General features: G+C 43.7%; 2 protein-coding genes across 3 annotated transcripts in view; one reads left to right on the plus strand and one right to left on the minus strand.

Annotated features, from left to right (window-relative positions):
- Positions 1-1,433: 1,433 nt before the first annotated feature.
- LOC127061545 (uncharacterized) lies at positions 1,434-17,732 on the plus strand. 2 transcript variants are annotated; one of them, XM_050988577.1, is made up of 6 exons: positions 1,434-1,693; positions 5,663-6,034; positions 8,539-9,005; positions 10,921-11,084; positions 15,060-15,244; positions 15,585-17,732. In XM_050988577.1, the coding sequence occupies exons 2-6, from the start codon at positions 5,936-5,938 to the stop codon at positions 15,885-15,887; spliced, it is 1,218 nt and encodes a 405-aa protein (XP_050844534.1). In that variant the 5' UTR covers positions 1,434-1,693; positions 5,663-5,935; the 3' UTR covers positions 15,888-17,732. The 2 variants fall into 2 exon arrangements, with proteins under 2 accessions (XP_050844534.1, XP_050844535.1); XM_050988578.1 differs by lacking the exon at positions 1,434-1,693 and adding an exon at positions 1,718-1,859.
- A 1,224-nt stretch (positions 17,733-18,956) lies between these two features.
- LOC127061541 (protein rhomboid) overlaps positions 18,957-26,585 on the minus strand; it is a 232,769-nt gene continuing 225,140 nt past the window's right edge. Inside the window, exon 10 of the mRNA XM_050988563.1 lies at positions 18,957-25,632. Coding sequence (XP_050844520.1) covers positions 25,385-25,632 — 248 coding nt within the window. The 3' untranslated portion in view covers positions 18,957-25,384. The remainder of the gene's footprint in view (positions 25,633-26,585) is intronic.

Here is a 26,585-nt window from a genome sequence, read left to right on the forward strand (position 1 = left end):
TAGAGAAAATTTTTATCGACTCTCCGTGTGCATTTATTACGATATCGAAGTTCTTCCATCGTGCGTCGATAAAAAATGCAATCTCGCATGCAACGGCCTTGCGTCTATCTTGCATCGAGAGAAAGTGATGCGTGGTAGATACGTGTACGAGTAGAAAAGTGTATAAGCGTACGTGGGATAAATTAACGAAGGAGTATCGCATGAGATTTCGTATATCTTTTATTAAAGCGAATGTAAAGGATCGTAAGATAACGCGAGTTTCGTATCTAATCCGAAGCGTTTTTAATTTCGCTAATTTCTTCTTCTTTCTTTTTCCCTCGTACTACTTTATTTGGTTCGTGAAAAAAAAAAAAAGTTCAACTTTCAGTAACGCAGAAGAAACGAGATCCATCGAGCGCTCGATATCGAAACGAGAGTGATTCGGAATAGACAAAAACGAAAGATCGAGCTTATCGATGGGCAATTCGCAAAAGCAATTTGCGTTGCAGAGCGAAACGAAAACGCGATCGATTTTCGATCGTCCAATTCGGATGAAATTAAACGTCGTTCGTAAACAGGATTCGAAAAAAAAAGACGACGACGACGACGACTTTCAATCGCAGATTTGCTTTTCTCAGCGTTTCCGAGAAACCACCGTGTCACGCGAGTTCGTTCGTTTAAAAAAAGATAAATAGATGGAAAAACGAGCCGATGCATTTCCTCTTTCGCAGTCCTATTACTTGTCACGCTTCTGTCCCTCTCGTTTTCTTTCTTACTCAACCCCCTTTACCGCCGTTGCTTCCGTATTTTTGTAAAAATGTACGACGCGTTAAGGTCCGATACGTCTCTGAAAACGTGTACTTTATCCCCGTTCTTTATATCCACAATCCAACTTCCGCATTTTTTCCCTTTGTTTCACGACGCTCTTTGAAACGGCTCCAGCAGAGAGACTCGTACGCGCACACACGGAACGAGTCGATCTCTACCAAGCGGGGAACTTCAACGCGCTCCTTTATACGCATTCGACGGAGCATGATGTTCGCTCGTTTACCGGGATTTGGTAAGCTCTTTTGTCTCTTTGAATCTTTTGATATTTACTTCTCGTTCATTTTTGTCTTCCGTCACGTTCAACCATTTTTCGCAATTACTCGTAGTGATTTCCGAGCTACTTAAGTAACAGATATTCAACGAGCATCGTTTTACGAGTATCGACGGGATTAAAACGCGAGATAATATCGAATATCGAGACGCGAAGGAAAAGCAAAAGTATTTTCTCAAACAATCGTGTCTTTCTTTTCGCTCTGACCTACGTCGTCCTATCCCTCTCTCTCTCTCTCTCTCATTTGGAGAGCGCGACGCTTTCCACGGGTCGATCCGATTGGCTCGCGAGCGTCACGTGGTTCCGCGCTCGGTCGCAAGATGGCGTCGGTGAGCGTTTGCACGGCGCGCCATGTCGCGAGAAGTCAGTCGACTCGTTGCCTCGGTACGGGTAGCGTCGTTTCGTAGTTTCTTTCTTTTTAACGGGTCCGCGTCGCGCGTGTTGGCTCGCGCGCGCGCGCGCCACCACTCGCCTGCCATTCTCGTCCTTTATTTCTTTTTCTTTCTTTTCTTTTTTTTTCGTTTCTACGTGTTAGTGCTTTTGCCAGATCTCGCGAGTGCGAAGAAACCTGAGAAAAGTGTGGACGTACGAGAGAATGTAGCCGAGAAAGCGGAGGTACTGCACAGCCATCGACTGACGGTTCTCTCTCTCTCTCTCTCTCTCTCTCTCCCCGTTCTTTTCTCCTTCTCTCTTCTCCTTTTCTCCTCTCACGGATGCCGACGCACTATTCGTCCTTATTCCAGTGTTCGAAGAAGCCTAACCACTGCCGATGAGATTTCAGGTGTTTTTCTCTTTCAATCGTAGCCTTCTCTTTCTATCTCTTACTTTACCTCTCTCTCTCTCTCTCTCTCACTCACATCGAGTCACCCTGTTACTCTAGACAGTTCAGCGATTACAACGTCGCGTTGGTAGATTCGTTAAGATAATTAGGAACGTGTATCGAACAGATTTTCCTACGTAATTGAAAATCACGATCACGGTTTTCCATATTCGTCGTATCGAGAACGAATACGTTTATTCTTCGTTCTCTCGGCCTCCGTCGTGTACTCGCGAGCGAATCCATAGTCGCAATCGATTACTAAGCTTACTTATTTGACAATCGAAAAGATTCAACGACTACGATCGTCTGTATCGTATAGTTTTCAGAGGAGAAGAAGAAGAAAAAGGACGCAATGGAGATCGTTGATACCTTCGATTTAATTCATTAATTCCGTTCGTCTGTGATTTTTCTTTTTTGTTTTTTTCGTATTCTCGTCAATGTCAAATTACGAATCCTTGTAATAAACATTTAGATCTCGATGATTCGAAAGCGCGCGATGTTGGAAATCGCTGTACTTGCTCGATCGGTTCGACGTTCGATCGAATTTCAGAGGAGTAAAAGAGACAGACGGAATAGAAGAGCGAGATAGAGAGAGAGAGAGAGAGAGAGAGAGAGAGACGGAGAGAGAAATGGAGGATGATTTTCGGTTCGAAACTCGCACGCTTTCCCTCGAAACGACGACGAGGACGTTGCGCGCCGTGGATTTCTGTGCTTCGACGTTTCGTGCTCGTTCCTCTGTGAAAAGAAAATAATAGAGGAGTGGTTTCCCCTCCGAAATCCAAGCGCTCTCTTTTTCTTTCTTTTTCAGTTTCTCTTTCTCTCTCTTTCTATCTCTTTCACGAGCGCGCTCGTCGATCTTTTCGAGGATAGGCTCGCCCGAAAAGTAGTACGGTCAGCATTTATGCTTTAGGCGCGACTTCCTGTTAAGTTCGAACGGCTTACGAAGCGGTTGGAAACTTTTTTTTTTCGAGATGAAATCGAAATATATTCGTATACCCCGGAGAGAACATTGTCGTCTTTTATAGTTTACTCTAGGCAAGGTATCGATATACGAATGTAAACGTTATTTTCAGACGTAAAGAAGGTCGGATTGATTGGAACCTCTGAAAATACGTTTCGCGCGAAAAGAAAAGAAACGACGACGTCGTTCGTACATTTGGTCGACTTTAAATCCCGGATAACGAAGCCGATCGTAAATCTTTTCGACTAAATGTCAAACGTTAACGGGAAGTGAGATTCGTGGAAAGAGAAATAAAGCGTTACGTTTAAGCGTTAATAGTAATAATAATAATAATAATAATAAAAAACGTTCTAAATATAATGATCAAGCGGAGACCCGTCTAAAAGGGTTGGAGAAAGAGGGATAGTTATGCTCGAACGTTTCCTGGGCGAATAATTATTGGCGTAGAACCGTTAGCCGAGAAATTGTTGGTGCGATTATTCAAGCCGAACGATCGTTCGCGTCGATGGTCGCGCGGACGCGATCTTACGAATCTGGGCCGAGTGAATGTTGTTGTGTGTGAAAACTGTTATGTTCGTCGCTATTTCTTTTTTTTTTCTTTTTCTTTTACTTCCTTTTTTCAACGAGCCACTAATAATCTGTTTCTCTGGAATGTCTTTCACCGTTCCAAGAAGATGGCAAAGAAGGTCCGATCATAAATATATCGCCTAGAGATATATTTGTAACGTTCTCGATATAAATTCGTCTCGATAAAATATCGAAGAGGGTCGTCTATCAATTCCGCGTCGCGCGTCGCGCAGCGGAGCTTCTAGATTTTCCGGACTTTGTTTTTCCAAGATTCGAGAGTTTACGACGAATATAATTGGAGTATTCTCATGGGGTAACCGAAAAAGCAACGATCGGTTGTCATCGGTCCCGGTGGAGAACGTAGAGAGACAAGCGCGAGAAGTACCGTTTCTCAAAACGGTCGTGAACGAGCGCGACTGTAATTTGCAACGTAAACGTCGCCATACAGTTAGTCTTGTAACAGGCGTATACGTTCGTACGTAGTACACGCTCCTCGCGCCTACCGAGCGTCGCGCTCGGACGCATGGCTCGCTGAGAAAATACCAAATCGTATCGCTGTCACTGCCCTAGAGACGTGGAGAGAGAGAAAGAGAGAGAGAGAGGGAGAGCCCATTTTTCTCAGACGAGTGCTCCGCAGACAAGTGTACCGAGCTTGCAGCGACACCTTCGTGGTTTAGTTACTTTCCAAGCATAAAGAAAGAAAAATCTATCTTATTACGTCTTTGCGGTCGATGTATTATTTCAAATAGTTTGTACGGTCTTTTATTAGTTTAGAGTAGTTTTACGAGTAATCTTTGCATGAATTTCTTTATTCATTTTTTTCGTGGTACTCCGCATCGTTATATCCACTTGACTTTTTTTTTTTTTCGTTTCCCCTAAGAAAAAAGACACCGAACGGTTATCGTCAGCGTGACCGTAATAAGACGTCTAGACTCGACTCGAGTCTACGTAGGATCCCAAGGAATTATTTCTCCTTCTCCGATAGCTCGTTATCGTCGTTATTATTTTAATCGCGCGACGCGTATTTTATCGTTACGGTAAATCGTTTGGCCGACGCTAAAACGGACGGAATCGCGACAGGACTCTCTCTCTCTCTCTCTCTCTCTCCTTTATTTTCCTCGTCCATACGATTGCGACTCGTACGTTATTAACGCTTTAAACGTCCGACAAACGTCCACGTACGAAGGGGGAGAATTTTTATCGAAAATAATCGATGCTTACCCGGACCTTGGGATCCGGAGCGTTCTTATTCAAATTCGATTTCTCCGATGTTTCGCCGATATATTTCTATCAAAATTCTCGATCGTCGATAGAAAGAATTGGAGGAAGGACGAACGAGTTAACAATAATACCGACTTTTCGTTGGAAATCGTTCCTAGGTACGTAAACGAGTCGGTGGAGCATCAGATTGATTTTCAGCATCGGCCGATGGCGGCCGAACATGGCCGAGTCGTTGATAAACCGATCGTTGGAGCAGAGTAGCGTAGTCGATGCTCGAATCGAAAAGAAAGGGAGAGAAACGGATGGTAGAACGAGAGTAGCGTGGTATGGCAGCGATTTGGATCGGATAGCCTGAGATCGAACACGGGGGGAGGAGGGGGTATGTTTGATTTTCTCCAAACGAGCTACGAAAGCGAGCTCTTATCTCCGTGCACGATTCTCTTTGGTCATTACGAGTAGTACTGGCTGGAAGTAGAAAGAAAAAGAGTAGGAGGGCGAGTAGAAGGAAAAACGGAAGAAGGAGGAGGGCTCGGCTTCCATTTCTCATTGGCGATGGTGCTGGTAATTCCGTGCTCGATTAGATGGCTGCTCGTTAAAGGGATATGCTTGGGTCTTGGAGCCACCACGACGACGACGGCCGCCGTCCTACTCTCCGGCGATTCGTCCGGAACAAAGGAGAGGCTCCGCTCGCGAGGCCGCACTTTGTGCGAGTGAAAGAGAAACGCGCGCGCGAGAAGGAAGAGTGAAAGAGGTCGAGCGGTACGAGCTAAGAGAGAGAGAGAGAGAGAGAGAGTCGTGGGGGAGCGATGCGAGTTTTGTCGGAGAAATGAAAACGGAGTAGGACAGGGGAAGAGGGATATATATACATATATATATATATATATATATATATATATATATATATATATATATACGCATATATATATAGGGACACGCGCGCGTAAGCGCCATACGTATATATATTTATAGTTCTATTCTATACCAATGTATCTATCCATGTATTTCGCTTATACAGAGGAGGGAGAAGGACGCGAAGGAGGAAGGACCACGACATTGGGAATAAGTGGGAAGGAAAGGGATAGACGAGGGTGAAGAACAGAAGGGTGATCTCGTTTTGCGAGAGGGAAGAGAAATAAAGAAAGAAAGAAAGAAAGAGCGGTGGTTGATCGTGTCTGCTGGAAAAGGAGAGCGGATGAAACGGTGGCGAAACGTGGCGAACGCGACGAAGAAAGGATAAAGGGTTATAAGAGAAAGAAGAGATCCCCGATGTGTGCTGCAGGACCGTACGATGGCCGGGGCCCTGTCTGAGAATGCCCCGAGGCCCGTGAGCGTCGTTGGCGTCGACGGTAGTACCGTGGTAATTGTCAGGAGCAACGCGGACGATCAGGTAAGACGCGCCTTCTTTTTTCTTTCTTCTTCTCCTTTTTTTCTCTAGGCGGATCTACGGCTTCCGACGAAAGGGATGCCTCGATCACCGCAATTAAGCTGTTTTTCCGCGACTGAAAACTCGTTTCTCCTTGGGAACGCGACCGGAGGATTCGACGTCCTCGAAGGATTCTGGTTTTACGAAAAGATAAAAGACCGTATGATTCGTTCGAGCGTTCTTGCTCCTTCTCTTCCTCCTCCTCCTCCTCCGAGTCTCGATCGCTCGATCCAATGCCTTTACCGAGGTTCGATATCGCGAGTTTCGCCAGGTCGATTAGTCGTTCGAATTTGAGTAGCCGCCGTGTAATGCGTTGCCTCTTGAAATGGAAAAAGAAAACAAAGAAATTTCCCGGACGCTCTAACGGTGTATTATGGTAATGACATATACGTAGAAAGGGTACGTCACGAGTGAATTTTCGTTATAATCATAATCGGTCGTATACGTTTAACGACGGCCCTTTTCCTTTTCTTTCTTTCTTTCATTCTTTCTTTCTTTCTTTTTTTTCTCGTTGAACCTTAATTAACTTCGCTCGCTTACGGGCGTATGCGTTACGTAGGTATACTGCCGAACGTGTAGAAGCGCGCACGACGTACACGAGTATGCGCCGACACGAACGTAATTTATTTCCTCGATCAAAGCAGGCTCCCCCTTTTAAATCGTCGCAGCCCTAATAGCTGCACGCACAGGATGGAACCGCGTTCCTTCTCTCGTAGTATACATCGCGCGGGAGGAATCGCGATCGTGCTTGGATGCTCGCTATTAAATTTTCCGCCACCCCTCGTAAAGGAGGAAGAGGAATGGTGGAAAGAGGAGAGAGGAGGGAGGGAGGAGGAGAGAAAGAGGCGTCCCGATTTCACGCTGACTTTCATCCACTCGCTTCGTTCGAACGAAAGCCCGAGTTCTCTCTCGGCGAAGCCTTTGCTTTAAGGACGATTCGCCCATGCAGATATTTCTATAAGACTGCTTACGGTCGCGACCCACTTTTTCTTCTTACGCGGATTTTTTTTCTCTTTTCTTGTTCTTTTTCATTTTCTTTTTCCGTTCATCCTCGTCTACCCCTTCGTCTTCTTCTTCTCTTATTTTTCCTTAGAATCTTCGCAAAGAGATAAGTCGAGCGTTTCGCAGCGCGAAAACGATTGCGGTTCTTTTCGTTCGTTCCGGATTCCGAAGGGTTTTATACCTCTATATATATATATATGTATGTATGTATGGATGTATGTATGTATGTATATGTAGATAGATAGATGGATAGACAGATGCCTGTATACGCAGCCTGTGTATAAGCTTTCCTTTCGAGTAAACATTGCCAGTGTGTTTTACGTTGCGTGTATAAGGAAAAGTATGCTATGTGAAAAGATTTTTCATTAAGTAAGTGTGACGATGTTGAAAGGAAATGAAAAAATATTTTCCACGCGATTTCCGTCCTTCTAATTTCGTGAAACTTGGATTAGAATGTTCGACAGGTTTGTTCCGCATCCTTCCTTCGGTGCGTTCTGATATCGAGTAGAGCGATCTGGCTAGAGAAGCGATGCACGACCTCGCTTCGTCGGTGGATAGCTCGATGCACCAGGATTGATAACACGCCAGGAACGATAGCGTATCGTTGATCACGGCGCGCGCGTGGTCACGGTATAACGCGATGCTAGGGAAGATTTTACGATCTTTCTTTTTTTTTTCTTTTCTCTTCTTTTCCTTTTTTTGGTCCAAGTACCGCTGCCTGCATTTGCTATACACAATGTCGGTCCGTTGAAATACGGGACTCGCATAGCGCTTCGGGTCTTTAAACTCTTTATCAACGAGCGATCTTCGCGGTTGCGTCGTAAATAACGTAATTGCATCCATAACAATGGCAGGGCTCGGTCTATCTAACACCGAAGAGGAAAAAGAGAAAAATAGGAAAACCTCGAGAGAGAGAGAGAGAGAGACAGTTGGTTTCTCATGTGCCCAAGGCCCAGTAGGATGAAAAAGGAAAAGACAGAGAGAGGATCCCTCGTTCCTAACTCCATTTTTTCTTCGCACAATTAGGAAAGCACCGAGAATTGAATTTCTCGTTAATGCGGGATCGCGTGGGTCTCAGTCTTATCTCTTCTCATGATTAATTACGACGCTCCTCCGTAATTTCGAGCGTAAAACGTACTTTCCTTTTTCCTATAGAATAAGTAAACGCAAGAGATCTCGCGAGTGGGAGGCGTTTGGTACGGGCGCGAATCAAAGTTAAAAGGACGATATAATAGCGTAGAGGTAGCTCGTCGAAGAATGCGTAAAACGTTTGGGAACCACTGTCGGTCGGTGGCTCGCGTTCCGTGTGGGAAGCACATGGCACGGAGAAAGGGACACACGGGTGGGAGGGAGGTAGACGATCTATGGCGACGGCGATGGTTTGGTCAGTAATCGAGAATCCGTGATATTTCGCAAGAAGAACGTGCTTCGATCGTTGATCCCGCAAAAATGTTGATTGTTCGCAGGAACCGCGGGGGGACAACAACAATAACAACAATCGGCACAGCAACAACAACAGTAATCCCAACGATAATCCCAACAACGGGAGCGGCAACGGCAACGGCAGTGCCAACGGCAACAACGTTCGGTCGTTCACCTCGACGGAAGCACAAACGGAGGTGGCGCTTCAGAATGGGCCCGAGGTCCTCGAGGAGCTGGCGAGCGAGTCACGTGGCGCGCGTCGCCGCGAGAGGCGAATGCGGAGACAGCATCGCCGGGCCCTGAGGAGTTGCTCGCTCCCACCGACTTATCCGGGTGCCGCGAACGCGGCCGTCGCGGTCGGTGCTTGCCCCGCGTCCGCGAACGCTCCCGGAGTGCCTTTGGTGCCACCTGCGAGGGGTTTTCTTCACCCGCCGCCACCTCATCTCGGACTCAGGGGACTCAGTTTGGGCTTACCCTTTCCCGTACCTACCAGCGTTTCGGCATTCGGCAGGTCGGTTCGTTTTCGTTTATCGATCTCTTCCTTTTTCCTTTTACGCGAGTACGCGATACACTTTGTATTTGCGACACGCATACCGTATCGATACGTCCTATAATCTTTAATCTCTCAAGCCCAAAGGATTTATTACGGACTACGGTAAGATGGAATAGAGCGAGGAAAGGCTCTCCCCCAAGATCGGTAGTCGAGCGTGACCATTTCCGAAAAGATTCCTTATCCAATCGGCGAGCCGTGAAGGAACGCGAAGGGTCCGCCATATAGGTAGGACCTACGCGCGTCCCAAGTAAGATAGGATCGATAACTACGAGTTTCGTCCCGAATCTTTCCCCTTGGTCGTTTTCTATGGGTCCTCTTCTTTTTTCTACGCGCGTCTGGCCTATTAACGGAAGCCTTCGAGCTGGGAGTAGAGCGTCGCGTCGTACTCGAGGGGTTCGAAAACGAGCCCGTCCTTCGTCCTATGCGTCGTCCGATCCTTCTCTATCCCTTTCTCGCGTCTCCGTAGTTGATTTTCATATTTAGGCCATGCTATAGACACCGAGGGGGACTACGATCGTAGGGACGAGCGTCTATCGATCCGCTCGTAGCTCTTCTTTCAATTATATTCCTTCATTCTCTTCCTCCATATATATATATATATATTTTTTTCATTCTCCGCTACGCTACGTAAGTAGAAGTTATCAGGGTACTTCTTTTTCAAATTCACTCGGGAAGTCGCGTCGAGTATCGCGACCATGGCGTCGAGGCGAACGTAATGACGATTATCTTCGGACGGACAAGAGAGCGGAAACGCGCGAGATAATTGGATTATAGACGCGCAAATGCCCGCCGGGGTCGAAGTTTTAACGTGGATATCACGTCCCATGAAGTTTGAGCCGCGAGAGGAAAGGTAGCGGTAGGGGGGAAGAGGAGAGGTAGGAAGGTAGCGTGTTACACGCGTTCGTGTGCGTGTGATCCGTGCAACGGACCATGAGCCGGCGAATGGCGTCAATTATCCGGCCGAGTAAAGTTCAACGCATGCCGAGAGATCGAGAACCGTTCTCCGAGCCAAGCGAAATAGGGCCGAGCCGCACTGGCTCGGTTACGGCCAGCACCGGTTACAAGGAGACTCGTAAATCCACCATTCCGCACCGCGAAGAGTCGATTCGAGCTTTGTGATCTCTCAAAGTCGCTACTTTGTTCCATCGTTTGGCACCCTTCCTCCCATTTCCATCGCCCAATAGTCTTGGCGATGGTCCGTCCGTTCGTCCCACGTTCGTAAAGCATCTCGCGGCCAAATATCGAGAAGATTAGATCGTACGATTTTTTTTTCATACCGAGATGAACTTTTCAATGTCGCTTTGTAGGAGATAGGTTTAACGAGGTTTCGTCGTACGAGTGGCGGTGGAAACGTAGAAAGGGGGACGATACGTCGCGTTGACCGATGCATCTTACGCAAGGGATTAGTCCCATTAAAGTTGGGGGAATAAGGAGGATGAAGAGAAAGAGAGAAGGGAAGACCATTAAGCCCGTGTTACTGTCGATCTCGAAGAAAAACGATGCTTTTTCTCATACTTGGTAACTGCTTCTTGGATCGTTCAAGAGTCGTAATTCCGTTTTATAGACTTATCAGCGGAGAGTATCGGCGTGGCAGAGTCGGATAATTTACAGGAAGCAAGAAACGACGCGTTACGTTTTACGAACGATTCGATCGAACTCGAAGAGATCGATGGGAGGGAGCGAGCGAGAAGAGGAAGGAATGGACACCCTTTTGGAGCGCGTCCGTGCCTTCCTCGAAGGTGGCGTGTAACGGCTGGCCTCTCACGATTCTTCGTCGTCTCGTCGCCTTAGCGGCCACCGAGCAACCGGGAGAGGAGGAAAAGGAGTGTGTGTCAGTGGGTCAGTTCTCTGACGATCGCTTCTTGTCTTTCAGGGACGCAGTACCGAAGCAATGTTGCGGCTTAGGTTCGCCACCGGTGCGTTGGTCCATACTCGGCGTGGGAGTGGTGGGTCTGGTTTGTGCCGGTGCCGGTGCCCTTTTGGGCGCTCTCAGGGCCTCGGGACGCGATCACATCGCCGTGGCCCTACTCATGATCGGTAAGTTCGCGTAAGAGGAGAAACCTCGTCTCTGCGATCTTACGCGACGCTCGAAGAGTTTCTTTCAAGAGATATCGTAAGCTACGAATGATACCACCGCGCGAGATAATGCGCGCGAGCGTTTGTAAGACCGTCGAAGAACCGTTTTCGAAGAAAGACAATGGACACTACGTTATTTGTAGTTCGCAGAAAACGTCGCACGGTCTGTCCGACGATAGTTCTTCTTCCTCCTCTTCTCTCTTTTTTCTCTTGAAAAGAACAAAAGAACGGGTTGGCCATTATCGCTAATTACGAGGCAATTTCGATGATGGCTTATTTCGACGAAGATTTACGTTTTCGAGGAGGCAGAAGAAAAGAGAAAGAAAGCTCGCGCGACGTCCTCGTATATTCGTTCAAAGTCCGAACGAACCGATCGAATTATACTGTTAACGGTTAAACGACGGACGCCAGCGGAGAATACGCTCGAGCCGTTCCTACGTTTCCAGGTCGTAATCCTCGGAGATCTTTGTTCGCCTACGGGGGCCCAGCGATTTCCGGTTTAGCGAACGAGTTATGCCATTTCGCTCGGCAATGGCATTTCACGAGAGTATCCAATCGATTTTACGACGACGGAGGAACGATCAGGGTCGCGTTAATGAATCGTTTAGGATAACGAGAAATCACCTTGCTTCGATACTCTAAGCTCGAACGAAAGAACGTGTCTCGTACCGTGGAAAATCATGAGAACCCGACACGACTGCTCGCTCGTCTTTCTCGCTCGCGCGTTCTTCCTCTCGATTCTTAGTGGTTGGGTGTCTTCGCTACGAATCGGAGAAACTCGTGCGAACTTACGTAACGTTTACGCTCGGCGCTCTCGTTCCTATCGTCGTTTCGTGTCTAGCCTCGGCCATAATTATATATTTTATATAAAAAAGGAAATAATCCAAAAGCGATTTCATTTTCACTCGGTTCTCGACCGTCCGTTCTATATAATATCAAAAATGCAGCCCGTAACGAATCACGATAACTATCGTTCGATCGACGGAACCAAGATTAGATGCTAAGACCCGATCTCTTATTAATTAGAACACGTAGCGGCCTTCGCCGGCGTTGGCGGCGAATTGCGTCGTTTCGTTTCACAAAAGGATAACCTTGCGAAGCGAATTGCAGGATGCGAATGCAAATCGGAGAGACGCCTATATATGCTCGAAAGAATTATAACGATCGATCGAGAGACGATCGTGATCGCTCGAGATTGTACGTAATTACGCCGTGTTCTTCTCGCAACGCCTCGCTACGCCTCCAAATACGGCGTGCCGACCGGTTAGAATAGATCGTTTCGCCTCTGTTCAAAGAAGCCTAGAAGAAAAATTTAACCAAAGTACTTCTTTTTCTTTTTTCTTTTTTTTTTTTTAATAAGCGAAAATAATCGTCGCGTCGGTACAACGTCCGAGAGAAGATGAAAATCTTCGTTTTTACTTTTGTTTTGTTTATTTTTCTCTTTTCTTTTTATTCATTTATTTATTTATTTATTTTTTATTTTTTACTTTTTCCCCGTCCTCCGAGGGACATTTCATTTCTATTCTCTCGCGAGTTCGATTTATACAAACGCAGAAATGTCCGTCCTCGTCGAAGCTGCAAAAAGTAAAATCTCGTAAGACCATGAAATATGCAGGATGCCGTCCTCTTGAAATTTAAATCGTTTGCTCCCACGCTCGCTCGGCATTTCATATAATATCTATAAAGAAAAGAAAAGAAAAAGAGGAGAAAAAAGAAAGAAAAAAAAGCAAAAAGAAAAAGGGAAAGAAAGAAAATGTCCACGCGCGTACTCGCTTTTTATTTTTGTTATTCGATTCGTTCTTTTCGCGTTTCTTCGTTTTTCCCCCCTCTCTCTCTTTTTTTTTTCATTCTCAATTGCTCGTCGTTCCTTGGTCCTTGTCGAACGATAAGATTCGGCCTCTGGTCGGGACGGGACAACAGGGTATTTACAAGGACGATCGTAAAGGCTAGACGTTACCGAATATAACGGAACTCTTGTACGCTCGTAGAATTCGATACGGGTAATATGAATGGTACCGGATAATTCATCGTCTACTCCCTATGGTTTATAAAGAAGTTACGTCGTTAACATTCGAAACGAGTTTCGACGAACGCTTAGATTTTTCTTTTGCTTTTATTTCGCTCGATCGTCCTACGATCCATTCCTTGACGAAGTAAACGCGAAAAAGTGTGAAAGAACGCTGATATACCTACCTACCTACGTACATACGTACATGCATACATATATATATGTATATGCCATTTTGCAACCAAACTCTATCATGCGAAAAAAACTCGTCTTGTACTTTCTTTTTTTTTTCTTGTCGTTGTTAACATATACTGGAAATGTAAAAGAAAAACGTACGAACGATCGAAGGAAAGAAGAAAGATACACGGCAACGTTGAGTCAAGAAGATGCACGAAGAAAGACGATGCAGAGAGGTAGGAGACTAGCCTCCTCTGCTTGGTTTCGAGGTGGGTCGGTCGAGGAGTGGGGTAGAGGGTGGAGGAGAAGAGGCCGATCGGAAACCTGTTTCGCTCGCGAGCATTCACGACTACTCCGTCCGCTTCTTTCGCACGAATTAACGAAAGAGCAGCAGATCTCTTCCATAAGCGCAGCCGGTAGCGAGATAAAAGCGAGGCTAGGCAGAGTAGACCGGATTCATTCAGAGTAAAGAGAGAGTGGGGTCGAAGAGAGGGGATGGAGGGTAGACGGGAGGTGCTACAAATCGGTCGATGAGAGATAGTGCCTTCGATACGTCATTTGTTTGCATATATCTATGGTTTTTTTTTCACGACGTTTGTAGATACAGAGTTATGGGACTGAGTACGAGGGAAAAAATGAAATAAAATATAAGTGGGTAATAATACGTCATCGTAGTACGCCCGAGAGATAGAGAGAGAGAGAGAGAGAGCGAGAAAGAGATAAGAAAAATAGACAAAGTCCGGCGCCGATGAAAACACCGTACGAATGCGCGAGATAGTGAGAAGAGGAGGGGGCCGAGAGCGAACACTCGCAACAGTTACTTTCTAAACGTGGGCATGTAACCTGCGACCCGCTCAGAATGCCTCTCTCACAATGGGAGAACGCTGCTGCTCTAACCTACAGAGATCGATGTCGTACGCCTACACACGCGCGCGTTCACCCACCGTGAGATCGCGAGAGCGAGACGAAGATTAGACGACGACTCTACGTTTCTAATTAATTAATTAATTAAAAGAGTCCTCACAATTTTCGATTTCTCCGTTCGCACGAATCCAACTCGAACAATTTTATTGGGTATAATTCCGATTGATAACGAAACAAATATTTAGATCGCGATGGCGTTAAAATCGTTAATTGGATCGGGTGTTGCCCAACATTGCTACTTAGTTGTATAATGTCGGAGCTAGGTCTATCTAATCGCGGAAATGAAAGGGTAGCTCGCACGCTTTAAAATTTCCCCTGGAATCTCTCCGTTAAAATCAATCGAGTTTCTCTATCGGTCGAGCCTCAGAGAGACGGTCGAAAGTGTTTTCTCACAGCGAGCTACGATCTTCGCGAGAATCCGTCGGTCGGTCGGTCGCGGCGACGAAGAGCGCCGCCTTTTTTCTCATCGCTCGCTATCTCGTCGCTCGTCGGTCGATGGGATTTTCTCTCGAAAAACGCGGGATGGATTTCACCGATTTTAATTTTAATGCGCGGAACGCAACCCAGTCGCAACGAGCGTACGTGATACGTTCGAAAGAATAACGATCTCTCTTATCTATTCGATTAAGAAAGTTAAAAAATTTCTTTTCATTTTCTTTTTCCTCTTTCCTTTTTATTTTCTTCTTTTTCGTTTGTTCTATCGCGCGCGATGATCAACGCGTAATAAATATCGTACGAAAGTGAGGTAAATCCGAAGAGAGAATGCGTTTATCCGTCATAAATCATTATTTTTCACTGTACACGAGCATATCGTCCGACGTTTGCAGGAATAGGAGTGGTCCTGGTGAGCGTTAGCGCAGTGGCGTGGCGAGTGACCAGCCGAGAAAATTGCGGCAGCTTCTTCGGTTTCACGGGGATCACCGGTCGGATTCCACCGGCGAGGCCGATACACCCGTACGCTGCCATGATTTATCCGGAATTCCAATTTAGAACGCCACCACCGAGTTACCAGGTAACTTTGTTATCGTTTCGACTCTGCGAAGAAGATTCGACGTTACGACCGGGCAAAACGATCTCTCCAGAGTCGCGGTCGTTGCAAATCCAGACGAAATCGATACGAGCGCGTTACGACGCCTTCTCTTTTCTCTCTTCGCGTCGACGCCGATCGTTACGTAGCTCTCTGGTCGATCGCGATTTGCATTGCGAAAGAGCAAACCGTTCTGGTATACACGATGCGTTTCGCGATCGACTCGCGATTCGTACGGTTGAGACCTCTGTTCGAATACGTGCCGTCGCTTCGCTTAGAAAGTTCTCTTCCAAGTTCGATACTAAACTTTTCTCTTTAATTTCAGGCGAGCATGCAGGAGTACAGGTTACGGCTGTTGTTGCTAGACCGGCTACAGCCAACTTCGTCTCCGCCACCCACCTACAGGTCGAATGCCAGTAGCATCGTGGCGGCTGCTGGTGGTACTGTTCGAGAAAGTAGACCACCGAGTTATTGCGCGCGAGGCAACGCTACGCCGAACGCGAATCTGGTGCCCTCGAAGAAGGACGCGAATCTCGTCAGGATCGTTCAAACGGAGGCCGATCCCGTAATCCTCAGCGGCGATCAAACGCCACCGATAGCTGCGGTCGAGGTGCTCGCGCACCTCTAGCCCTTCGAGCTCCTTGATCTATCGTCTCTCTTTTCGAAGGACCCTGCTTCGCTACACTCCTCGAGGATTCTCGATTACTATCGTTGGTCGTCGGAGCGTTCCGATCGTCGCTTCGATTCGTCGCTTAACGGAGAATGATTGGCGAACGAGATACTTGACCTTCGATTAATTTTCGCCTATCAACGTTCACCCCGTTCCGACGGAAAGGTATAGAGATAACGACGCTCCGATGCCAAACGATATAATCATGGCCTAATGTAGTCGGCGATTCGTCGCGCGAAGGGAATCGATTCTAAGCCATAATACTGTCGTTCGATGTTAGACGTTTGTATCGTTAGTTTTATAAGTTGTCCCTTTTTCTCCGCGCGCGTCAGGAGTTTCTTTTTCCCGACAGTATTTGCCGCCGGTACGAAAGCGGATGCGTCTTCTTCCGAAAATCAATCTTTTTCCGAAAAATTCTTTGCGAAAAGGGATATACGCGTATGTATATTTTGATCGTCTTGCGTTGTTCCGCAATGCCGAAATGCGTCGTATCGAACGTATCGGAGACGACAAGAGCCCCCAAGCTCTCGACGTCAACGAACGATCTCGATTTTTCATAGATGTAGTTATACTGCGCCATGACGGTCGTCGCTGACCCGACAAGATAGAGAATTGTATATTTTGAATATATGTGTAATCACGTACGTCGGGTCTTAGATTCGTTCTAATCGCGAGTTCCTCGTAAAGTTCTACTACGTCTCGTTTTATAATTTCGTCTGGGTCTGAAAATTTCACAGACACCGCGCTGCGTTGATTAAATCTCTAATCGAGTTGACAAAATATACGAACGTACATTTTTTCCTAAGGGATAGATCTTGCGTAATAGAACTTTACTTCGGACGCGTGAAAATATTTTATGTGATGATAGCCCAGTTTATCGCGATATCGCGAAATATTATATATTTTCACACTTGGCAGGATCGAGCCTAGCTTGGTATTAGATCGGTACGACGCGTAAAGCGCGATAAAAGGGGCGATCGGCTGTTCGCTGATCGAGCGACGCCCGATGTATTATTATCGTATTATTTATATTTTATCGATACGCGTACACGTTTTATCAACGATTGTGCGTCGCACCAGTTATCCTTGTATGATCTTTTTATCGAGAACTAGGAGAGTCTAGATGGACGGTGACTAGATGTAGTAGCGCGAGGATGTACAACGCAGTTAATCACTTAAACGTACTATAGATCGATCGATTCGAAAACGATTTCTCCATAGATTTTTCTTCGACTTGTTGCCTGTTCGACTCGAAACACGACTCGAACGTCGATCAATGAAATTTTACTCGATTAGCGAGATCTTACGACGATTCTACTTTTCGAGACGGTTCGCTTTTCGCGATTCGAATTTTAATAGTCTTTACGATGAAAGTTACGAACGTAGAATTTGTGAATTTGAATCTCTATTTCGATGTATTAGCCGGTTACACGATCTTTTCGAGACTAAATCACGTAGCAACGTTTATCGATCGATTTCTTTCGGTACAATCGAACGAATGTAATCTCAAGAACGTTTAGAAAGATAGCGAAGAGGGAAGAAAAGGGCACCGTTTTTCTAACGAACGTTTCACAAAAAATCACGTAGGACGAAAGCGTCGCGTCATTCGAATATAGATTTGATATTTTCGTCGACTTGATATAATAACTAACGCGCGAGTCGCGTTATTTTATAATTATTAACGTCGTTGTGCATTCGTGTATCGCAGAAACGTACCTATCGCTTTGAAAGTTAAACGACACTATAAAAGAAGAAAAAAAGAAAAAAAAAAGATAGAAAACGCTTCGGTGTCGCGTGACGACGTTGGATATTCTAACCATTGCCAACGCGTCGTAGCTTCGATGATAGAACGGTATGATTGCTGGCCGAAGAAGATAACGCTAGGATACTCGTGTACAATATATCAATATTTTTGTAATCGTCTCTCTTGTATCGTTAGAGAGAATCGCGGATCGCTCGGTATGATCAAGAAAAAGCTTCGATTTATACTAGCTCAGAATACTAGCGTGCAATCGCGTGATATGTACTTTTTATTAAAAAGAACGGGCGGCCTTATGCACTCGTTAAAAAAACTCGCAATGATTCGTGATAGACGAGGAGAGAGAGGGGGAGGGAGGGGAGGAGAGAGGGTCACGTTGTAGAAAATCGTACGAGTTCCTTCATAACGATATATATAGGCCAATTTGTATATCCGATCGCACAGAAGCAAATATATCAAATATATATTTATCATCGGACACCTTTATATCTTCCTTTCGACGACTCTCCGTATTCGTGCACGTTGCAAAACGCTATAATCTTTCGGTGTTCAATGTTCCCCGTCCTCTCTTCTCGAGGAGGAACATTTGTTGGCTTTCGATGGACGACGAACGAAGAGACGAGGAACGAGGATCGCGCTCTCGCATTCATTCGTTTTCTCCTTTCGAGAGAATAATCCGTGAAACGATTCGTTCGTGAGAATTTAATTGGAAAACTTTGTTCTATTTTCAAGTTATACTTTTCAGAGAGGATTTGATCAAATGGAATTGCGTTTAATCCTACGAACTTATCGTGCGCATATAATTGCGATGATACGCTGAAACGAAAAGCACGATAATCCGCGATCAAACATTTATACTCGAGATTTTCTTGTCGTGTCGTAATGTGATTACCGTTTAATCGATTATGTATTTCTTGTGCCGTTATTTTCGCAAAAGGGGCTTCGTAGATTTACATAAGGTCCTTTCGTAGACGATTAACATTTTCCGAGATCGTAGAGATGCGTTTATCGATTATAAGAACAGGAATTTAACATGAAATACATAATTGAAACGTATTAAAAAGTGTCTTGTGTATTCATGCGTATTGTAAAAAAAAAAAAAAAAAAAGAAAGAAATTAATAAAAGATTCAACGATCATTCATTCCCGTTACGAACGTATTACCTGCTACACCTGACACGCGTCGTATCGATGCGTCGTATCGTAGAAAATATCTGCAATAATAAGGGACAATGATGTGTGGAAAATAATTGACAACGACGAACGATATAATTACAGTAATTATTTTAATGGATTTATTTCAGACAGAAATAAATGCTGCGATACCGACTTGACGGTATTTTTCTCTTACTTTTCTTATCATACTTTTTCTTTAAGTTTGATCTCTTATTCTCTCTTTCACTCACTCTCTCTCATTTTCATTCTCACGGACGCATACCTTTATCGAATGTTGGTCATACGTATCCCTGGCGATTAAAGATAAATCGATCGCTCTTTCTCTTTCAAACATTCTCATAGTAGAGACGGTATCGGGCAGATAATATCGTTTAAAACCTAAGGAACGTGTATCTTGCGCGTTATCGATACGCGCATTTGGTAAGTGCCTTTACCTAACCGCGACGTTTTTTTTTTCTTTTTCTTTTTTTTTTTTTTCGTAAAGAGGACTGGTCCAAAACGGGGTCGCTCTTCAAATCAAAATCATCCCCTTTATCGACGGTAATCGATTTCTCGCTTTGAGTATTCTCTGATAAACAATCTGCTTAAAATGTTTCTCCTTTCGAAAAATGTTTTCATTATCCGATCCCCGCGACAACGTTTTCACGGTAGATATTATTTTTCATTAACGGTAAAAAAAGCTCGTCCTCCTATCGATAAAATAGTACGTTCTCTTTTAACGCGGCATCGATCGTCGTTATTACATCTCATTCGCGAAGTGGTATTATAGAAAAAAAAGGCCCGACTAAAACAACGCTTTGCTATTAATCTTTGGAATGAAAAATTATATTACAGGCTCGACGATACAATTATCTACTTATCGCATAGCGACACGATCATTGGAAAAAATTTGAGATATGCAGAACAAATCGCTAAGCAATATTTAATAAGTAATAATTGTATCGATTACCTTACTATGTTCCATCGATTTATCGAGTGAGAAAACAATGATACCCAGCTCGAATTCATTCTCGTTCGACGCATTAGGACCGAACAAAGTATCATTTTCTTTTTTTCTTTTTTTTTTTTGGTCGATATTTCTAAATCCGAAGAAGAGGACATCGAGAGAGTGGAGTGTTCGTGTCCTCGCGAGTTACGATCACCACCGATCGGGAAATCTTAACGCGTTCCAACTCGAAAGAACAACGAAAGTACATTTTTTCGTCCATGTTTTCGTTATTGTCCGACGTGGACGATCGAAACGTTCGAAAACGTACGACGCTTTTTTCTTGCAGACGTTTCGTCGCTCTTTCTTACGATATCGACGTTGGAATTAATAAAAAATAATAAATAACACATTGTTTTTCACTGAATTTTCAAAAAAATATATGCGTGTGCATACGTACTTACATAAGACGTATATAGAAAGTACCTCGTTTAGATCGACTCGATTTTAATAAAATTATTTCTATTTTTTCTTTTTTTTTTTTCTTTTTTATGTTTTATCTTTTTTATTACGTACGCTCGGCGATATATAGTATAATTATTTTTTATACACATATATATATATATTTATATATATATATATGTATGCATATATAAACATACATATAGCAATAAGATAGTAAGTTTAGATTAATCGAGTCGACTAAAATGTTTCTGAGGAGACCCTTATATATTTTAATAGACGTATATATACTATATGCACGTACAAGATATTTCGATCTATCGATTAAATACCGTCGTTTCCCTTTCCTTCCGCCTACTCTTCTTCTTCAGACTTTCTTCTATCTTTAAAACGCACCTCCTTTGGCGGCGAACGCGTACAGAAATACTATGCGAAATATTCTAGGCGAGGACTTGACGTTATCACGTTTTGTACGGAGCAGAATGATTAATTGTCTCGAACGCTCAATAACAGGAGATGAACGAATATAAACGGCTCGGCTTCGGCTGAGCAACGTCGATTCTTTCGACGATAATAAAAACGATTTTCTATGACGATGGTGAGGACAATAATACAATAATAATAATAAAAATAATTATATAATAATAATATTAATAATAATAATAATATAATAATAATAATAATAATTAGTAATCGCTTGAAATTTTGTTACTAGCTCCACCTCTTTGGCTTGTGGATACTCGTGACTAACCGTAAGCAGTATAAATTATTATTAACATTAGTCGCAACTCTTCTCGTGCTGATATCGCAGCGTGTATTTACTCTGATATGTATATATACATATATATATACATATATATATACATATATATATATATATATATATATATATATACACACAATGTATATATATATATGTATATATATATCGCTATCGTATTTTAGCGCGCATCAGGCGTAATACACGCACAGGCATAACACAAGCACGACACACACATATTCCCGCTATCGGTTTAGACTTTCAACCTGGATGATCGTGTCCCGTTAATTAGCTTCGTAAAGTCGATGATCGTGCGATAGGGATGACGGCGATGGCGGGGAAGAGGGAAAATTCGTTTTCCGTGGGTTTTAACTGAAAATTGTGTGTTGTGGCAGTGTTATAAACCATATTTTCTGACATTTAAAATAAACACGCAGGAGGTGTAGGCGACGCAACGGGAACTAATTAAACTAATTAAAAATTTTTTTTAACCTCGCGAAAAATCGAGATTCCCGATGCGTCGTCGAAATAAACGGCGGAAAAGACGATCGATCGAATTTTTTTTTTCCTATCGGCTTCCACGACGACGACGACGACGATGATAAAAAAAAGGAGAAAAAACGAAAAGAAAACATTTTAAAAACGACATAAGAAAAAGAAAAAAAAAAGAACGAACAAAATATATCCGAAGGAAAGTACTCTCGATTATTTTTTTCGAAGAAACTTTCACGATGATCGCGATAATTAAATGGAAAGTAGTTCCGGGAACAATACTGTCGTCCTACGGATATCGGTTAATGGAACGTGATAATTAAAAACCAACGAACATAAAGCGATGAATTGGTGCATCGAGGTCGAACGGAGGAAAACCTCCCTCTCCCCATTGATTTCGCGCGGAAATAAATAATAATATTAATTTAATGACGGTGACGATGAGTGGACGATATATAAAAAGAACAGCAAGGAGAAAGAAAAAAAAAAAAGAAAAGAAAAAAAAACGGACAAGACGAAACAAAGGGAAGGGAATAATCGCTCGGATACTTGGACGAAATTCTCCCTTCCTTCCTCATTTTTCTTCTTTTTCCTTTTGAAGGGCAGTGTTGTCTGCTCGAGAACGAAACTCTTTAAATGCTCTTTACCGGCCGTAGAAATATAGAAACAATACGACAAGCCACGTTTTCATTCATTGTTCTTCCGCTGCTTTTTTTTCTCTCATTCATTTATACAAGTGATATCGCTCGTAAAAAGTACATATCAATGAGCCTACGATGATATAAATCGGCCGAAATGTAATACCAAAGCGCCGCGCCGCTTTTCAATAACATGCAAATGACGTTGAAAAAGGATCGTACGGTTTTCCAATCATTATCTTCCTAAGCTCATTTGCATAGAATATTGAAGAGCACCAATCGTATATTCCATTTTTGTAGGATACGAAATGATTAACGCGAACTATTACGATATTAATCATTTCTGTAATACATTCGTCAAAAACGAAACATCCCGTGTATCGAAGAATCTTTACATTCGATATCACTATAATATATATATGTATATATATATATATATATATATATATATATATATATATATATTCACGAGAAAAGGAGTCCTTTAATGGAACTACCATTTATTAATGAGATAACGGAGAAACTCACAAGTACGTCAAAAACGACGTTGGTAATCATTTACAGTCTCTCTGTTAAATAAAGCCGCATGGAGAATCGAATTTCGTAGATGAGAGAAAAAGAGAGAGGTGGGTAGGGAAAGAGGGAGGGAGACGGAAAGAGACAGAGAGAGAGAGAGAGAGAGGAAGAGAGTAAAAGAGTGTTACCACGACCTCAAACGATGGTTCGATGTAGCTCTTTTTCTCGTCTCTTCCCTTTCGAACTCATGCGAATTTAATTATTCGAGTATTGGTACTATCTCAGCAGCAACGTAGGACAAGACAATCGTGTCATCGTCTCTGCAATTTTCAGCATCTCCTTGTAGTACTGTTTTTCTCCCTTTCTCTCTCTCTCTCTCTCTCTCTCTCTTTCTCTGTCTCTATCACACACACTCTTTTCTCTTTTCTCTTTGCATTGTAACAGAACATTGTAGCTATTTAAAGTGGATACCTTCGTCACCGACCATTTCTTTTTATCTCTCTTTCTTTCTCTTTCCTTTTCTTCTTACACAACCCTTTCACAGTCGAGTCGCTTTTCACTCTATTTCTCCCACCGTTTTTCTCGACGTTTCTGCGAGTTACAACATAGCAGTACCTTAAGCTACAACCCGACGTAGCTTTCTCGTGGGTACTAATTGACTAGCATCGTTCATCACTCTCGTTTTTGATCTCGCTTTTTTCTTTTTTCCTTCCTTCCTTCCTTCCTTCCTTTCTTCCTTCCTTCTTTCCTTCTTTGCTTCCTTCTTCCTTCCTTCCTTTCGTATCTATTTTTCTTCAGTCGTTCCAAGACATACTAATTTCTAATAAGAAAATACCACTTGGTAAAAATAAATAAGACTTGTTTTCTTGTATGAAATTAAGAACGAAATTAAGGGAAGAAAGAGACATATATATATATATACACACACACACACATATATATATAGAGAGAGAGAAAGAAAGAGAAAGAGAGAGAAACTGCTTCGTTTGGTGAGACAGAAAAAAAGTCTGTAACAATGAGATGAGCGCATCGCGTAAACGTGTGAACCTAGAACAATACATATATATAATATATATAATATATATCATATATCATATATCGTATATCATATATATATATATATATACATATACGATTATAATCGACAATCAAATTTTCTTACCGTGGCCATTTGCCTTCCGTAAAAAAGAGAAAAAAAAGAAATTTGTCTGATGTATAAATAGCAAATAAAAGAAGAATCTAGTTGTACCCTGATCAACGTACTTAGAAACTATACAGAAGATATACACATATAATATACATATACATATATATATATTATATATTTATATATTAAATAATACGTAAGAGCCGTGACTTTGAAATCACCAAAGAAGAGAATCGTTCTTTTGAGAATATCGAAGAGTCGCTGTGTCAGAGAGAAGGAGGAAGGGAGTAAGAGGATCGAGCGAATAAACGGCGTATCGATGCGTTTGAAGATTATCTAACGATTCGTTTCCGCATACACAGATATATGTCGTTGCTCTGTACAAATGGACAAATACGACAAAACGAAAAAGAAAACTTACGCGTAATACGATTATGATACAATACGGATTGGTAACGAGTTATGTATTACGCGTGAGGAATTTTCATTGAGACGAACGGACGAATCGACGAACGAAGGAACGAAAGAAAGAAAGAAAAAAGAAAAAAATAAGAAAAGATCTGGCAGTATCGAGAGGAAAGAAATTTGGTAACGCAATAGCCATTTTCTTGTTTCTTTCCAACATCGTTCTTAAAAAGTATATCAAAGAAGGAATAAGGACGAGATAGTAGGAAAAATCGCGAAGGAAAATATTTGCTTCTCGTCGACGAATCTTTTCCCGCCATCCTCTTCTCTCGTTTCCGAAATTTTCGTTCTTTTATTTTTGCTTGTTTCGTCCACGCTCTACGCACTATTTTGTTCTCTCGTTCGCTCACTCACTCCGATTCCCCTTGCTCTCTCGCGTTCTATATACGCGTAACGTTCTCTTTCATCTTTCTTTCGTTAATATTTACAAGACTATTTACATCGGTATACAATGAACGACTGCGCGGGTAACACGTCATCGAGATCGACGTCGATACTTAATAACATACAAGAGCAGTAAGAAAAGAATGTCGTTAGGCGTCCTTCGCTTTTCGTTTCTTTTCGTTCTTGATTTGGTTCGAAGGGATCGCGTTAACGAGTAAAAAGCCGGAGAGAGATCGTGGTCGACGTGAAACTTTTCGAATATCTTCCTGCGTACGGACTATGGTTCTTTGGCTTTCGCATCTTCCGCTTATAGTCGAAGTGCGCAAAGGGCAAACCTCGCGCATCGTCTTCCTTGTCGTTCTGCAAAAATATATCTCCCTGTGTGTATATACTCTATTCTTTGGTTTAACGCAGGAAAACTACGAAGAGATCGAGACGCGTCGACGAACGTGTGACCCGGCCGCCGTTCCTCCCCTACTTCACCCATCCATCCTCTTTCTCATCTTCCTCCTTCTTCTCGTTCTTCGATGATTCGCAGCGTGTTCGTGTCGAGATCGTTTCGACGACGAGGAAACTTGTTGTTCCGTTAAAACAATTCGACGTATTCTTCTTCCGACGCAATTTTTTCGCATGATCCTCCTTTCCTCCTTTTCCTTTATTCGTTTTCTCTTCCAAGGGCTACCAGCTTCGCGTTACGTTTCTCGGTTGATTGTGCGCGAAGCCGCCCTCGCGTCATGGATGGTTCGGATGCATTAGATTGTACATGACCGCGAAGATCGTACAGGCTGCGTAAACGCCAAGGGCCACCCACCAGAGCAATTGCTCGTGCAATCGCTGCTCGAAATTCTTCAAGACCAAAAGACCGATCGTCAGCCCGGCCAGGGCACCCGTCAGATGGGCAACGTAAGAGACCGGTAGACCCGCGTAGATCTCTCCTGCAGCATACCTGTCGTATATGGCAAAGCCCACGTCGGCGCTCGCTGAAAAACAATCGTTTCAAGATTAGTCGGGTGATAAACGAATCGATCGATCGTCGCTTTTCTTTCTTTTCCAAATACCCCTTTTTCTTTGGAATTCTCCAGGAGTAAATGATTATCGCGCCGCGTTCGATCGAACGTACCCACGATTTGCGAGTAAATCTGATCTTTGAAAAAAGAGTGCCGAGTAGGGATAAAAGAGGAATTATTAAACGTCGCGAGAGTGGCAGTAGTGAAAACGCGAATGGAGAGCGCGGCCAGCGTCGTGGTTCGAAGGTGCTGCGAGATAAAGGAAGACGCGAAGGAGGACGGAGTCCAAGTAAAAGGAGGAGGAGGAGGGTTGCCGGAGGGTATCACAGCCGGTGGCTATTTCATGGAAAGCTCTCAAAGCGTAGTCGAGGGAAGAGCTTTTCAGCATCTTTCTTTTTTACAGGTGCCGGATGGTCGTGGTCTCAGGGGTGTAAATAGCAAACAGCTTGCTCCTTCGTGCTGCCATCGTCATGGTAGTGTGTGTTGTCGTCGTCATCGTCACGACACACGCGCGTCGCGTACACACAAAAGGTCCCACCACACGAGAACCGTTCAGACTCTGGGATCTCGTCTCTTTTCTTGTCTTTTCCCTCTCGCACGCCGTCCGTCCACGTAGCAGCGACACATGCACACGCACACACGTCTTTCTTTCTCTTTCGAAGAAGACACGTACGCATTCTCCCTCTCTTTTGAATCCATAAGATCAAGTCGTAGATCCTATCTTTTCTTATTACCGTTGGACGAACGCGCGACGACATCGCGTTGCGACACGTTCCACCATTTTTAGGCGCTTTCGAGGTGAGTACTCGAGTCGTAATAGCGGTTGGCCAATTTGAAAAGAAGACCAGGCCGCTTGCGAAGAGGAGACACACCGACGTTGTCCTAACTTGGAGCGCGCGTATGTGGGTTCACGCGTCGTTGCCTCG

Source organism: Vespula vulgaris, chromosome 2, assembly GCF_905475345.1.
Source record: "Vespula vulgaris chromosome 2, iyVesVulg1.1, whole genome shotgun sequence".
Lineage (NCBI taxonomy): Eukaryota > Metazoa > Arthropoda > Insecta > Hymenoptera > Vespidae > Vespula > Vespula vulgaris.